This window comes from Tasmannia lanceolata, unplaced genomic scaffold (genome assembly GCF_043159265.1).
Source record: "Tasmannia lanceolata isolate RefF3 unplaced genomic scaffold, GAP_Taslan_0.1 ptg000008l, whole genome shotgun sequence".
Lineage (NCBI taxonomy): Eukaryota > Viridiplantae > Streptophyta > Magnoliopsida > Canellales > Winteraceae > Tasmannia > Tasmannia lanceolata.
The window spans coordinates 69,284,887-69,302,452 of NW_027518685.1; the positions used below are offsets into that span (position 1 = coordinate 69,284,887).

General features: G+C 36.7%; 1 protein-coding gene across 6 annotated transcripts in view; it reads right to left on the reverse strand.

The window, feature by feature from the left end:
- Positions 1–3,962: 3,962 nt before the first annotated feature.
- Positions 3,963–17,566, reverse strand: part of LOC143885543 (cuscuta receptor 1-like) — a 38,417-nt gene continuing 24,813 nt past the window's right edge. Inside the window, exons 2-8 of one of the 6 annotated variants that reach the window (XM_077389765.1) lie at positions 12,842–12,994; positions 6,908–7,063; positions 5,748–5,900; positions 5,302–5,454; positions 4,856–5,008; positions 4,404–4,561; positions 3,963–4,112 (exon numbers count right to left, since the gene is read on the reverse strand). In XM_077389765.1, the coding sequence (XP_077245880.1) occupies positions 4,542–4,561; positions 4,856–5,008; positions 5,302–5,454; positions 5,748–5,900; positions 6,908–7,063; positions 12,842–12,994 (788 nt within the window). In that variant the 3' untranslated portion in view covers positions 3,963–4,112; positions 4,404–4,541. Of the gene's footprint in view, positions 4,113–4,403; positions 4,562–4,855; positions 5,009–5,301; positions 5,455–5,747; positions 5,901–6,907; positions 7,064–7,132; positions 8,099–9,584; positions 9,738–10,426; positions 10,577–12,400; positions 12,995–17,566 lie in introns of those variants that run through there. The other 5 variants (XM_077389767.1, XM_077389769.1, XM_077389766.1 and 2 more) reach the window with 5 other exon arrangements.

Below are 17,566 nucleotides of genomic sequence, written 5' to 3' on the forward strand. Positions count from 1 at the left end.
GAGAAAATGGTGACAAAATTAGATTGATGTTGCAAAATGATAACGAGGAAGCCCCATTGTATGATTATGAGGCAAGATAAAATTCTTCGCTAAAAAACAAGTTTCTAATAATAAAAAAAAAATTCCAATTTATTAGTGTAAATGTAAATAGTCATATTTTGGGAAATAATATTCTCACACCTTGACTCAATGTAAGGCCTATCAAATGTAAGGATAAGATCAGTCAAAGGTGGGACCCTCAAGACCACCAACTTCCTCTGGATGACGCCCTCATACATCAAATCTCCAATGTGGGGTCCCATTCGCTATTTCTTCCCTTTTTTATTTTTTTGCTTATCTTCATAAAAAATATTTTTTATATATTTAGTTGAATGGATTGGATAGCCAAACAATGGACCCCGCCTTAAGATATGGCCCAGACATTGTATTTGTTGTCTCATGACTTGTGAGATCTCAAGATCTTAAAAGAGGGGGTGGGAATATCATTTCCCATTTTCTTTATTAGATGTATAGTTTACTTTTCATAAAGCGGGTAGTATTATGTCAGAAAAATAACAAAATCCTGTCAAAAAATACTTCACACATCATATTTTGGGTGAGGAAATGCTACTGCTCGTACCTGTTGAGATGGCGCCAGATGTGAATGTCAGATTATTCTCTGATAAATCCAGATTTTCCAGGGAGGAGAGGTTGCCTAGACATGATGGAAGACTTTGATCGTGAAGATTGTTATCTCTGAGATATAGATCCGTGAGTCTCTTCAAGCCACATAAACCTACAAGAAAAATGATCAAGACATAAACACCCAAAACCCATTTCATTTATTACTAAACAATAAATTGCTCTCAATGGAATATAAAACTAAAAATGCTAAAAAATTGCTAAAAAATCATCTCAAAGTTGTTGTTATCGGGTGGTTGTTGTTACATTACATATACACAGTATCTTTTAACCGTAGTGAACGAAACACTGTTTAAGGAGAGTTTTTCTTTCTTTTCTTTTTTTTTTTTTTGAAAAAAGTCTCATTTTATTGGCATCGAGTTAGTACTTTGTTTAAAACTTTTATAGTAAAAACCCCCATTTTCTGTGGAAAATGTTTTAAGCACGTTTAAGATGGTATTAAATAATGGTATCGTTACGGTTCCCGGTCTTTGCCAAAGCATCCGCTACGGAGTTTGCGGACCTCCGTCTGTGAAATTGTGTGTTATTTGACTAATGGAAGGAAAATTAATACTTGAGCCAAGAAAGGGTGTTTATAACCTCGTTCATTTCGAAGTAACACCCTAGTCTCGAGTCTGGATTCTGGCATCAATAGAAAGTACAAGGAGAGGTTGGGGTCCGACGATCATCCCATGTGTGCAGTGGGTGCCCATCTTCCTACGATGACTGCTATTGATGAAGGCAAGGGTTGGTCTCTCGGTGACTAGTGGCTGTTTAGAAACTGTTTACAACTATGTAGGCTAGCCTGTTGGGAACAAAAGGACTCTTGCACTAGTTGGGATAGATGGACACAATCCGGTAAGACTGTCTTTTACTGTGTTCCCTTTAAACCTATTCAGGTTGCACATGTGATACGACGGGTTTTGTAAAAAATTATAAATTTTGGATCCAATTAGCATGCCAAAAAAGGGTAAAAGATAACTTTTGACTCCCTAATTGTTGTCAGGTTGCTCGATGGGCTGGATGGGAGATCTCCCTCTCCATGGAGAATTTCAGAGTTGATTGTTGAGAACTTGAGATACTTGATCGCGTGAAGGGTCACCATGTCCCGTTCCATCTTGTAAGGAGATCATGCAACTTTAGAGTTTTTTTATTTTCTCCCCTCATAGTTTCATAAGATTTCTTGTGTTGTGTTTTCTTTGTGTTTTTTGTGGCTGCTTGGAATAAATTTTCAGTAGTTCAAAAAAAAAAGGTAAAAAACAACTTCTAGAAAGGCCTGTGTAGTACGTAGAATAACATAACAAGAAAGATGCTAAATTATTTTTTAGCATGCTTTGTCATGTGTGTAACGTTACAGTCATAATTATTTTTTAAGACAAAAATATCCTCTTGTTAGGAGAAAATCGCGCTTTATTGTTGAGAACTATAAATAGGGCTCGCTTTATTTTTTCACAAGAAAGATGCTAAATAAATATGGGTGATACTAACCAATCAAGCCTTGTTTTAAGGATTCTATTAAAAGAAGCTAAACCTTTGATATTTGTAGTCCTTAATCTGACGAAAGGGATCTCAGTTAGGCATAAGACTTGGACAATATGGATTGCCTCATGATGGTCCACTTGATCAACGGTCTTGATTACACCCTGACCATATGTAGAACTTAATGTTGACACTAGGCTTGACCCTAACCATGACCACTCAAAGTAATAACATAATTAGTCCTCTAAACATGTGGAGATGATTTACCTATAAGATATGGCCCAGACATTGTATTGGTTGTCTCGTGACTTGTGAGATCTCAAGATCTTAAAAGAGGGGGTGGGAATATTGTTTCCCATTTTCTTTATTAAATGTATAGTTTACTTTTCATAAAGCGGGTAGTATTATGTCAGAAAAATAACAAAATCCTGTCAAAAAATACTTCACACATCATCATTTTGGGTGAGGAAATGCTACTGCCCCGTACCTGTTGAGATGGCGCCAGATGTGAATGTCAGATTATTCTCTGATAAATCCAGATATTCCAGGGAGGTGAGGTTGCCTAGACATAATGGAAGACTTTGATCGTGAAGATTGTTATAGCTGAGATCTAGTTGCGTGAGGCTCTTCAAGAAACATAAACCTACAAGAAAAAGGATCGAGACATAAAAACCCAAAACCCATTTCATTTATTACTAAACAATAAATTGCTCTCAATGGAATATAAAACTAAAAATGCTAAAAAAATGCTAAAAAATCATCTCAAAGTTGTTGTTAAAAGAGGGGGTGGGAATATCATTTCCCATTTTCTTTATTAAATCTATAGTTTACTTTTCTTAAAGCGGGTAGTATTATGTCAGAAAAATAACAAAATCCTGTCAAAAAATACTTCACACATCATCATTTTGGGTGAGGAAATGCTACTGCCCCGTACCTGTTGAGATGGCGCCAGATGTGAATGTCAGACTATTCTCTGATAAATCCAGATATTCCAGGGAGGAGAGGTTGCCTAGACATGATGGAAGACTTTGATCGTGAAGATTGTTATCACTGAGACGTAGATACGTGAGTCACTTCAAGCCACATAAACCTACAAGAAAAATGATCAAGACATAAACACCCAAAACCCATTTCATTTATTACTAAACAATAAATTGCTCTCAATGGAATATAAAACTAAAAATGCTAAAAAAATGCTAAAAAATCATCTCAAAGTTGTTGTTAAAAGAGGGGGTGGGAATATCATTTCCCATTTTCTTTATTAAATCTATAGTTTACTTTTCTTAAAGCGGGTAGTATTATGTCAGAAAAATAACAAAATCCTGTCAAAAAATAATTCACACATCATCATTTTGGGTGAGGAAATGCTACTGCCCCGTACCTGTTGAGATGGCGCCAGATGTAATAGTCTGATAAATCCAGATATTCCAGGGAGGAGAGGTTGCCTAGACATGATGGAAGACTTTGATCGTGAAGATTGTTATCTCTGAGACGTAGATACGTGAGTCTCTTCAAGCCACATAAACCTACAAGAAAAATGATCAAGACATAAACACCCAAAACCCATTTCATTTATTACTAAACAATAAATTGCTCTCAATGGAATATAAAACTAAAAATGCTAAAAAAATGCTTAAAAATCATCTCAAAGTTGTTGTTAAAAGAGGGGGTGGGAATATCATTTCCCATTTTCTTTATTAAATCTATAGTTTACTTTTCTTAAAGCGGATAGTATTATGTCAGAAAAATAACAAAATCCTGTCAAAAAATACTTCACACATCATCATTTTGGGTGAGGAAATGCTACTGCCCCGTACCTGTTGAGATGGCGCCAGATGTGAATGTCAGACTATTCTCTGATAAATCCAGATATTCCAGGGAGGAGAGGTTGCCTAGACATGATGGAAGACTTTGATCGTGAAGATTGTTATCTCTGAGACGTAGATACGTGAGTCTCTTCAAGCCACATAAACCTACAAGAAAAATGATCAAGACATAAACACCCAAAACCCATTTCATTTATTACTAAACAATAAATTGCTCTCAATGGAATATAAAACTAAAAATGCTAAAAAAATGCTAAAAAATCATCTCAAAGTTGTTGTTAAAAGAGGGGGTGGGAATATCATTTCCCATTTTCTTTATTAAATCTATAGTTTACTTTTCTTAAAGCGGGTAGTATTATGTCAGAAAAATAACAAAATCCTGTCAAAAAATACTTCACACATCATCATTTTGGGTGAGGAAATGCTACTGCCTCGTACCTGTTGAGATGCCAAATGTGGATGTCAGATTATTCTCTGCTAAATCCAGATATTCCAGGGAGGAGAGGTTGCCTAGACATGATGGAAGACTTTGATCGTGAAGATTGTTATCTCTGAGACGTAGTTCCATGAGTCTCTTCAAGCCACATAAACAGAACCTACAAGAAAAAATGATCAAGACATAAACACCCAAAACCCATTTCATTTATTACTAAACAATAAATTGCTCTCAATGGAATATAAAAGAACTAAAAATGCTAAAAAAATGCTAAAAAATCATCTCAAAGTTGTTGTTAAAAGAGGGGGTGGGAATATCATTTCCCATTTCTTTATTAAATCTATAGTTTACTTTTCTTAAAGCGGGTAGTATTATGTCAGAAAAATAACAAAATCCTATCAAAAAATACTTCACACATCATCATTTTGGGTGAGGAAATGCTACTGCCTCGTACCTGTTGAGATGCCAAATGTGGATGTCAGATTATTCTCTGCTAAATCCAGATATTCCAGGGAGGTGAGGTTGCCTAGACATGATGGAAGACTTTGATCGTGAAGATTGTTATCTCTGAGACGTAGTTCCGTGAGTCTCTTCAAGCCACATAAACCTACAAGAAAAATGATCAAGACATAAACACCCAAAACCCATTTCATTTATTACTAAACAATAAATTGCTCTCAATGGAATATAAAAGAACTAAAAATGCTAAAAAAATGCTAAAAAATCATCTCAAAGTTGTTGTTAAAAGAGGGGGTGGGAATATCATTTCCCATTTCTTTATTAAATCTATAGTTTACTTTTCTTAAAGCGGGTAGTATTATGTCAGAAAAATAACAAAATCCTATCAAAAAATACTTCACACATCATCATTTTGGGTGAGGAAATGCTACTGCCTCGTACCTGTTGAGATGCCAAATGTGGATGTCAGATTATTCTCTGCTAAATCCAGATATTCCAGGGAGGTGAGGTTGCCTAGACATGATGGAAGACTTTGATCGTGAAGATTGTTATCTCTGAGACGTAGTTCCGTGAGTCTCTTCAAGCCACATAAACCTACAAGAAAAATGATCAAGACATAAACACCCAAAACCCATTTCATTTATTACTAAACAATAAATTGCTCTCAATGGAATATAAAAGAACTAAAAATGCTAAAAAAATGCTAAAAAATCATCTCAAAGTTGTTGTTAAAAGAGGGGGTGGGAATATCATTTCCCATTTCTTTATTAAATCTATAGTTTACTTTTCTTAAAGCGGGTAGTATTATGTCAGAAAAATAACAAAACCCTATCAAAAAATACTTCACACATCATCATTTTGGGTGAGGAAATGCTACTGCCTCGTACCTGTTGAGATGCCAAATGTGGATGTCAGATTATTCTCTGCTAAATCCAGATATTCCAGGGAGGTGAGGTTGCCTAGACATGATGGAAGACTTTGATCGTGAAGATTGTTATCTCTGAGACGTAGTTCCGTGAGTCTCTTCAAGCCACATAAACCTACAAGAAAAATGATCAAGACATAAACACCCAAAACCCATTTCATTTATTACTAAACAATAAATTGCTCTCAATGGAATATAAAACTAAAAATGCTAAAAAATCATCTCAAAGTTGTTGTTATAGGGAGGTTGTTGTTACCCCAACTTTCCAACTTTATTACCCCCACTATATTTTTGTAAATGACAAAATTTTTAATGCATTTTTTTTGTGTTTTCATTTTTTTGTGTTTCCATCTTAAGTATTGTATTAGTGTATATTCTAGGCTACTAATGTTGACACTCCCATGTTTTAATAATTGCACTAACTCATCTTGTCTTTTATCATTTAAATAGCTGTCAAAGGTTATTATAGTTCCCCAAAAGCACTCAAAGCAATTAAGGAAGAAAAGACAAGCTGAGATTCTGCAATTATGAAAACAGAGTAGTGCCAAATTCTATTGTCACAAGGTTGGAAGATTATTTTAGGGGGACTGATATCTGCACTACCGTATTTTGATAATGACACTACAATATTCAAGATGGTATAAACATGTCACTCATAAAAGGTGCAAAACAAAGAGAGTAATGGCATTATCCAAATATGGTCTGCCAGTCTGCCTTAGCTATACTATATCACATGTCACTGTACTTGGTTAAAGAAGCAAAAACACCGCCCGCATGTTACGAACTCATATCATCTTTTAAAGCATGTTTGGATGTGCAGAAAAGTTTTATATTATTATATGAAAAATGCTAAAAAAATCACCCTTAGATTTTTTTTCCTATTGATCACTTTCTGGGCCCACTGGTGCCATGTGGAAGTTGATCAATTCTGTTGATTTAGCTGACAGCCACAAAAATGGGCTCTTTATCATTTTCCCAATCTTGATCAGATGCTATTTTCTTTATTAAATGTATAGTTTACTTTTCTTAAAGCGGGTACTATGACAGAAAAATAATAAAATCCTGTCAAAAAATACTCCACACATCATCATTTTGGGCGAGGAAATGCTAATAGCCCCGTACCTGTTGAGATGGCACCATATGTGAATGTCAGATTATTCCATGATAAATCCAGGGTTTGAAGGGAGGAGAGGTTGCCTAGACATGATGCAAGACTTTGATCGTGAAGTTTGTTATAGCTGAGATCTAGTTGCGTGAGGCTCTTCAAGAAACATAAACCTACAAGAAAAATGATCCAGACATAAAAACCCATAACCCATTTCATTTATTACTAAACAATAAATTGCTCTCAATGCAAGGGAGAAATCTCAAAGTTTTTTATTACTTATATGAAAATTGCTAGAAAAAATCTTTAAAAACCCAGATTTAAGTTCTGTTGATTTGGAATAATGTGGATTTGTATATATAATTGCGTTTGAGAGGTCTCCGTGATTGATCTCGGATTCCTTGCGGTTCACCTTGTTATTGGATCTCCATCGAACCCAAGATCTTTCGGTTTTGGCCTAACCCTCTGATCGCCGCACCAATGGACCCACTTTCCATTTCTTCCCCTTTTATTCCCTTTTCTTTTCTTTTCTTTTCTTTTTTTGCCTAATTTATCCAAGAAAAACAAAACTTTTTTGTATGGCCTTGATCCACTAGCATATGAGCATGAGTTGAATGGCTTGGATAACCAAACAATGGACCTCACCTTGCAACAAAAATATGTTGTTTTTGCTAAAACCGAATAAACAATTAATCTAATCTACGTGTATTTGTGTTATTTTAAAAATTGAAGGAAGGAAAATTTGTTACTTTCCCCAAGAGACATGATAGTAGCCTATTGATCAATCAATCCTCGTTTTTATGGTTTCTCCAAAAAGAAAAAACAGGTTAACTTTTTATTAATATATTTTTCATAGGCCTATGACAGTCATTATATGCAGTGATCAGTTTGCCTTTCGAAAATTGAAAAAGGGTGCAGCTGCTGAAGATCCCCAAAAGCGTATTGTATGCATCATCTTATCATTGAAATTATGAGATAAGTGAAAGTGAAGAGGAAAACTACTTCAACCGTCATCATTTCGGATGAGAAAATAATATAGCCACTCCGTACCTGTTGAGATGCCAAATGGGTTTCTAAATTATTAACTGCTAAATCTAAATCTTCCAGGGACGAAAGGTTTCCTAGACATGATGGAAGGCTTCGATCATCAACATCAAGTTGGTTACGCCTGAGATATAGAGTCTTGAGTCTTTTTAAGCTGCATAAACCTACAAGAAAATGATGAAGTCAAAAACATACGAGCACATTTAATTTATTACCAAAAAACAAATTCCTTTCAATGCAAAGGAAAAAAACAAAGACTGCGATACAGGCACTATGGTTGTAGAATTTTATTACAAGGCTTGGAGTCGTACACTCATATCTCTAGGCTATATCTTATTTATTGGGATAATGCTACAGTAGGTTTCTTCTCTGAGGAGAAAGAAGAGTGACAATGACAATAAGCATAATTACTTAAAGTATCATATTGTTAGGGAGAACGTTAGGGATCATCATTTGGGTGTTAAGTACATATACACTGTGATGATAGTTGCATACCAAGTGACCAAAAGGCTTCCATACATATCACATAAGGGGCATGTAGAGCATATGGGATTGATTAGTTCAGTTAGGTCCTGTTTGTTTTGGATGCCAAATGTGAATGGTCATGTCATTTAGGCTCTGTGCATATATATGGGAATTTCAGAGTTCATTTTTTAGTATACTTGATTGCGTGAAGGGTCAGCCATGTGTTGCCTCATAATGGTCTGCCAGATCAAGGGCCTTGGTTACGCACACCCTTGTACTTCATCATGGGGTAGCCCATAAGGTTCTGATTCCATTAGAAAGGGCGGTGATAAATTCGCCCCTTGGACTCGGCATTCGCCCCCTTTAACTCCTCTCTAATAGAAGCTAAAGCTTTAAGAGGGTGTTTTTGTCTATTTGCAAAACCTGGGTTAGGGCTTCATATTAAACACCTAAAAATACAACTTTTGGGTTGTTTTTTCAAAGTTTAACCTAGTCTAATCATGCAACAGCCCTAAAAGAGCGTGTTTGTGTGCCCTAAAGGAGCGTGTTCGTGTGGGAGAAAGTGGAGAGACCATTCTTGGAGGCCGGAAATCGTGATCCAAGCTAAGATCCCATCCAAAAAATCTTTAAAAACCTTAAGATTTAAGTTCTGTTGATTTGGACATATAATTGCGTTTGAGAGGTCTCCGTGATTGATCTCGGATTCCTTGCAGTTCACCTTTTTCTTGGATCTCCATCGAACCCAAGATCTTTCGGTTTTGGCCTAACCCAAAAATATGTTGTTTTTGCTAAAACCGAATAGACAATTAATCTAATGTGTATTTGTGTTATTTTAAAAATTGAAGGAAGGAAAATTTGTTACTTTCTCCAAGAGACATGATACTAGCCTATTGATCAATCAATCCTCGTTTTTATGGTTTCTCCAAAAAGAAAAAACAGGTTAACTTTTTATTATTATATTTTTCATAGGCCTATGATAGTCATTATATGCCGTGATCAGTTTGCCTTTCGAAAATTGAAAATGGATGCAGCTGCTGAAGATCCCAAGATACCGTAAGGACTATACCAAAAGCGTATTTTATGCTTCATCTTATCATTGAAATTATGAGATAAGTGAAAGTGAAGAGAAAAACTACTTCAACCATCATTATTTCGGATGAGAAAAATACTATTGCCACTCCGTACCTGTTGACATGCCAATTGGGTTTCTAAGATTATTATCTGATAAATATAACTCTTCCAGGGACGAAAGGTTTCCTAGACATGATGGAAGACTTCGATCATCGAGTTGGTTAACCCTGAGATCTAGAGTCTTGAGTCTTTTTAAGCTGCATAAACCTACAAGAAAATGATGAAGACAAAAACATATGAGCACATTTAATTTATTAACAAAAAACAAATTCCTTTCAATGCAAAGTAAAAAACAAAGACTGCGATACAGGCACTATGGTTGTAGAATTTTATTACAAGGCTTGGAGTCGTACACTCATATCTCTAGGCTATATCTTATTTATTGGGATAATGCTACAGTAGGTTTCTTCTTTAAAGAATATGGAGATGCTAACCAATCAAGCCTTGTTTTAAGGATCCTACTAAAAGAAGCTAAAGCTTTGATATTTAGAGGCCTTAATCTGACAAATGAGATCTCAGTTAGGCATAAGACTTGGACATTTTGGGTTGACTTATGATGGTCAACTTGATCAACGGTCTTGATTACACCCCTGACCATATGTGGAACTTAATGTTGACCCTAGGCTTCATCCTAACCATGACCACTCAAAGTAATAACATAATTAGTCCTGTAAACATGTGGAGATGATATAACTATAAGATTTGGCCCAGCCATTGTATTGGTTGTCTCTGTGTTGTGACTTGACTTGTGAGATCCAAAGATCTTAAAAGAGGGGGTGGGAATACCATTTCCCATTTTCTTTATTAAATCAATAGTTTACTTTTCTTAAAGCGGGTACTATGCAGGAAAATAACAGAATCATCATTTTGGGCGAGGGAAAGCTATTGCCCCATACCTGTTGAGATGGCGCCAAATGTCAGATTAGTCCCAACTAAATCCAGATATACCAAGGAGGAGAGGTTGCCTAGACATGATGGAGGACTTTGATCGTGAAGATTGTTATCTCTGAGAAATAGATACGTGAGTCTCTTCAAGCCACATAAACCTACAAGAAAAAACGAACCAGATGTAAAAACCCAAAACCCATTTCATTTATTACTAAACAATAAATTGCTCTCAATGCAAGGGAGAAATCTCAAAGTTTTATATGACTTAGAATTTTTTTCCCTATTGATCACTTTCTGGGCACACTTGTGCCATGTGGAGATGATCAATTCTGTTGATTTAGAAGACAGCCACAAAAGTGGCTCTTTATCATTTTCCCAATCCTGATCAGATGATCCTAAGCCTTGATTTAGTAGGTCTCACACCAAAAGCCGCTAAAGCTTTCATATTTGTATTCAACAAATAATCTTAGGGCCCGTTTGGATAGTTGATATTGTGTATTTGGATTTGGAATTGAGTTTTGAATACAAAATGAATAGATCCGGCAGCTCATGTTGAGGGAGACAGATTTGTGGATTTCCAATTACTTACTACGACAGCATATTTGGAAATCTGATTTTTTTCACTGTCAGTAGCTGATTTGGAAATCCAAGGATTTGATCCGGATCCAAATCACAACACAAAAAGGGCTGCAAATGTGAGAAATCCAAATCAAAATCTTCTGGGTATCCAAATGGGCCCTTACTGACGGGATGGCGTTGGGTGTGGTGCTAGGGCCATATGCGTTGCCTCATGATAGTTTGCCATATCAAGGGCCTTGGTTATGCACACCCTTGTGCCTATGTGCAATGTATCTGATCTTGGCCTAGTATTCATCCTATGAGATTTGTTTAAGCCTGTTTGGATTGCAGAAAAACATATGAGATTTGTTTCAGCCCTGTTTGGATTGCAGAAAAACATTTCTCGCAGAAAATATTTTCTTTGATTTTTTATTTATTTCACAATTTAGAAGGGAATCATATGCTTACGGTTTAATTAGAGGGGTACCATTATAAAAAGAAAGTCCTAATAAATAAAACCTTGTAATCACTCAATGGAAAAGGGAGAAATTTTATAAAAAATTTCTTTTCCAAACTTTTTAAGAAAATTCCTGCAATCCAAAAGGGCCATATGCGTAGTTCCTCATGGCTGTCTTCTAAATGGTCAAGGGTGTAATTAAGACCGTTGATTTAATGGACTATCATGAGGCAACCCATATAGTCCAATCAGAGATCACATATGTCAGATTTAAGGCCTACAACTATCAAAGCTTTAGCTTCTATTGGGGACAAGGAAATGGGCCACATAAAAGCTTTAGCTTGCATTAGAGAGGCGATAGAGGGGGCGTATGCCGACTCCAATGGGCGAATTTATCACCACCCTTTTTAATGGGATTAGAAGTTGAGCCACGTAACCTAACCAAATGGCTTATCCTAACCGAAAGCCCGAAAGTACCCTAACCAAATTCGTCCTCCTCTTTAGACAAAGAGGGTGTTTTTGTCTGTTTGCAAAACCTGGGTTAGGGCTTCCTATTAAACACCAATAAATACAACTTTTGGGTGGTTTTTCTAGAGTTTAATCTAATCTAATCTAATCGTGCAACAGCCCTAAAGTAGCGTGTTGGTGTGGGAGAAAGTGGAAAGGCCATCTTGGAGTCCGGAAATCGTGATCCAAGTAAGATTTAAGTTCTGTTGATTTGGAATAATGTCGTCTGAGAGGATCTCCGCAATTGATCTCGGATTCCTTGGGGTTCATCTTGTTCTTGGATCTCCATCGAACCCAAGATCTTTCTCTGGCCTAATGGATTTTGACCTATATCTTAGATTCTCCTCTGATCGCCACACCAATGGACCCACTTTCCCTTTCTTCCCCTTTTATTCCCTTTTTTTTTGCCTAATTTGTCCAAGAAAAACAAATTTTTTTTGGATGGCGTTGATCCACCAGCATATGAGCATGAATTGAATGGCTCGGATAACCAAACAATGGATCCCACCTTACAACAAAAATATGTTGTTCTTGCTCAAACCGAATAGACAATTGATCTAATGGGTATTTTTGTTATTTTAAAAATTGAAGGAAGGAAAATTTGTTCATTTCGCCATGAGACATGATACTAGCCTATTTGTTAATTTCGCCAACGACAGTCATTATCTGATCTCCCCATCCATGTGGACAAGATGAGTTAATTTGCTCTATTGTCAAAACTAGTTTGTGCCTTGATCAGTTGCCTTTCGAAAATTGAAAAAGGGTGCAGCTACAGAAGATCCCAAAAGTGTATTATATGCATCATCTTATCTTTGAAATTATGAGATAAGTGAAAGTGAAGAGAAAAACTACTTCAACCATCATCATTTAGGATGAGAAAAATACTATTGCCACTCCATACCTGTTGAGATGCCAAGTGGATTTCTAAGATTATTAGATGATAAATCTAAATCTTCCAGGGATGAAAGGTTTCCTAGACATGATGGAAGACTTCGATCATCAAGTTGGTTTCCCCAGAGATTTAGTTGCTTGAGTCTCTTCAAGCTGCATAAACCTACAAGAAAATGATGAAGACAAGAAAATATGAGCAAATTTCATTTATTACCAAAAAACAAATTCCTTTCAATGCAAAGGAAAAAAAAATCAAATTTCTATATTACTTATAAGAATAATGCAAAAAACAGTGATTCTTAGGCCCTGTTTTCTTTTGGATTAAATCAATCAAAGGTGTGACTCTCATGACCACCAACTTCCCTGCGATGATGCCTGCATAAAATGCATTAATAGTAGTTTTTAGGCCGAAATTTCGGCCAAAATGTTGCTGAAATTTCGGTTGAAATTTCATTTTTGGACTTTTTTACAAAATTTCCACCGAAATAGCAAAAATTTCAACCGAAATTGACACCGAAAAATTTCCGAATTTATGTAAAATTTCAGCTAAATCTTGTAAAGAAATGACTTCATGTGAATTTCATTTCGGTTTTGTGCCGAAACCAAAACAGTTTGGCCGGCCGAAATTTAAAACCATGATCATATGTAAAGTGTATACATTTGGATATAGTCAAAGGAAGATTAACCACGGATGCATATTAGTTAGTCTTATCATAAAGAGTGCACCACATTAAGTACTCATAAAAGGAAATCATTATTTCTGTGACATATGGAATGTAATGCTCATTATTTGGGTATTTGCTGCCATGACCTATCTATTTAGTTCTCTTTACATGAATGTATATTTTCCCTGAAAGACTAGACTAAAGAGATTATTTGTTAAAGGAAATGATGTATGCCCATACTTCAGAAATTTAAAGTGTCCAAAGCCCGGTCTTTTTTTACCCAGAACATAGCAGTGTCAATATCGACCACTGGGAGAATGCTGGAATAATCTCTCGTGAGATCTAATAGGGTAGCCGACATTGCCACTTAGATTTTTTATTAATCCCTGTTTAGGATTTTTGCTAAAATAGATTTTAGATAAATTAAAGATTAAATCTATTAGAAGTTCAACTTTAAGAAGGAAGGTGTGTTTCACTAGGAGGATTAACCCCAATCTCTTTTATTAATATGTCTAATTGATGGGAGCAAGAGATATTCAGATCTTAGGATTTCTTATGATTTTTCTTTGATATACCAAAGGTAAGGCCAAAGATTCTATTGATCTGAGCATCACGACTTGGCTATATTGCAAAATCATTCCAGTGATCAACAATACTCGAAGATAGGAGCATTTTCAATAGTAGCACATATCATAAAGTACTGTCAATATGATCATCATGGCAAGAGGTACGATCAATTTTCCACATTTTTTATTTGACTTAGATACTAACACAAATTTCTATATCACTTCTATGAAAAATGCTAAAAATGTCACTCACACCCCGGTTGTTTGAAGCTAAATTTCGATGGTTCTAGCTTTGGCAACCCAGGCTGGACCGACATCGGAGGCCTTGTTAGAGACAAGACTGGTGATAATAAGGGAGCCTTCCCTCGGCCTTTTGGTATCAAGGAATCTAACAAAGCGGAAGTGAGGGCTGCTTTCCAAGACATAAGACTAGTGGCATGGTTTTAAAGTTCAGCCGAAATTTCGGATTTCGGCAAGACCGAAACAAAATTCACAATGAGTCATTTATTTTACACGGTTTCATTGAAATTCCAAAATTTCATTTTCGTGCTTATTTACAAGATTTCCACCCAAATTTTAAATATTCCCATCGAAATTTTAAAGATGTCCACCAAAATTTCCATAGAAATTGTCGAAAAGTCCACCAAATTTGCGGAAATTTTGTAAGCAAAAAGGTTCAACGATCACCCCTGTTTTGATTGATCCCAAACCCAAATTGATTGAAATTTATAATCTAATGATTTTCTTGTTAGTATTGTGGATTAAGTTCAGGTCAATATGAGATTACTCCACAAGCAACTCAAATGGAAAGCCTCGTGACAAGCACATCAAGGAGTGACAAAGTCCTTCTTCTTTGGTCGATCATATTTCCTCCATTGAGAGTTTTACAGTTTTCCATTGAATTTATTCACAGAATAAAAAAACAGAGCATCACACATTGCTCTACCTCCATTGTTTTTTTTCCTTGGATCATATCAGGAAAACCATCCCCGTCACACGAACTGCAGCTTATTAGGATACTTGAGGAATTCTCTTTGCTTTCATGGGACTTAGAGTTTTAGAGATTTAGCAATTGGAGGAGAGCCTTGTTGTTTGATTCCATATCCTTGAGTGTTCTTTTTCGCTTTGTTCTAGACGTGCAATCCATTCGGTCCTCTCTACATTCATTGCTGGACTTCATCTCTGAGATCTTTCCTCATAAAGATCTAATAGATCAAAATAGAAAATGCATGAATCTATTCATGTTTTTCATGAAATTTCAAAAGCCTTCCTTGAACAGAATTGAAATGGGGAAAGGAGTCATCTAGATGGCAATAAAACCACTGAGTTTTTACACTACTTCATGGCAGATAATTCGTCTTTGGGAAAACTGATCATTCGTCTTATTGGAATACACAGTGCTAATTGTTAACAACAAGTATTGTGGATCCTATACTTATTATCTTCTTACATCTCTACAAAACAACAAATCCACTTGATCTTAAAGGATTCAACTTTTGTTTCTTATATTCTAGAAGAACACAGAAACAGAGTACCACCGACACTCTGTTTTTGAGAAAATTCTATGCTTTCTGGTTGTTCGATCCAAAAGGTATTTGAGAATTGGTATTGATGAACCTTTGATCCATTTTGAGCTGGAAGGAGAAAAGAAATCGTGCTATGTTATCATGAAAATCAACTATGTGGAGCTTGAGCTACCACCTGCTTGTCGTATCCTGGCGTGAGGCGATAGTTTTCTGAAGCTGAGCTTTGGTCCACCTGAATACAAAGGCATTCCGGATCTACAAGTTCCGGCTCTCCACTCTAGAATTCAGCAAGTTCTAGGTCCTATTGCTCCTTCTCTCTCATTTGTTTTTTTTCCCCTCCAATACTTGGGTTCAAGTGCTAGATCTGAGTTTCCTAGAACAGGAGAACTCAGAGCTGAAGGTATTCAGTTACCAATTTGATACTTCTTAATATCTTCTCTGGATCTACTTCTCCTCTTCACAATAAACACGAACCAGTTCAGAGAGTGAAGCAAACCTCGTTGAACTCCAATCCAGCGAGCTATTGTCAAACAACAAGCGAGAGGATCTGGCCAAATTGAGTTTACTAAGGAGCAATCATTGGAGGAGTTTGTTTCAACCTGGAGCTTGCAAATCTGAGATTGCTTTGCAGCTTCCATCACTGAAACACAACTGAATCCCAAAGAATCAAAAGTCCTTGGTTAGAAGAATCTTCAATCTGAGAGCTCAATCTGAGCAGCAGTATACATTCGCGAGCATTAATTTCACAAAGAATATAGTGATAGTGAAGCCTCAACCTGACCAGAATTCTAAAACTCATTTCTGAAGAGTGAGTAGATCGAACTTCATCACTGTTGATGAGAGGTTTGCATTTAGATCCAAGTCTTGAAGATCAGATCTTCAGAGTTTTCCGCTAACCTTTGGGAACTAGCATGACAATTTGATCTAAACGTGGCGATCTACATCAATTGATGTGTGTACATGAGCTGGTTGATGATAGATTCTTGTGTGGAGATAGGGGAGTTTGACACACAAAATGAGATTTGGGAGGATTGTCAGTCTGACGTCGTAGATACAAGGAACACTTCATAGAGGATGATGGAGAGTGGATGGCATTTGCAGAGGACGACCATATTGTGCCCAAGGGTGTGGGCAGTGGACGGCCTAGATCTTGAGATGACAAGGGACCATTTTGACTTAATAGAGCTTTTCATTCACGATCCTTTTCTAGATCATGATAGAACATTATGGCAGAAACATTTGATTCGTGAGGATAGCCTTGGGACATAAAACTTACTTGAAATTCAAGATGGAGATAAAGACAAGGCACCATCAGAAGTAGGCAGGTGGTGCGATACACCATTGACAACAAGGCAAGGTGTTGACATGGATCGGCCCCGAGCAAAGGGCCTCCTAGAACCTGAGTCGAGTCTGCCTGGAGAAAGACGTGAGCTTGAGGGAATGTTCTTTTGAAGGGGGAGAGTTCGAGGAGCGCGGGTTTCTTTTTAGCATAGAGTAGTCGTATTTTTACTTTCCTTTATGCGTACGGGGGGTTAAATGTTGTAAGGTTAATGTTGTCATATGAGAGGCAATATCGGGTAGAAAGGATGGTAGGGCATAGTCGGTTGGGAGGACTGATTGTTAAAAGGCGTGACAGCACAAGAACACACCATGTGTCACTCAATTGGGAGCTTAGAGAAGGCGAGAAGGGGGGGCTTTGGGCAAGCAGGGACCACATGATTGGGAGCCTTACAAGAAGCCATGTGGCATGCCACCTCAGCAAGCCAGCTGGCTTGAGCTGTCATAAGATGGCAGCAGCTTCTAGTAGACTTCTCTTCCTCTATAAATAAGGAGTTTCATTTTTGGCAGTTTTCAAAGGTAAGGTGCAATCAGTCCCACGCTTGTAATCAGTCCCACGCTTGAAATCATCTCCTTTATCTTGAATTTCTTTGAATGTAATCAGTCCCACGCTTGTAAAATTTCTCTTTCAAGTCAACTT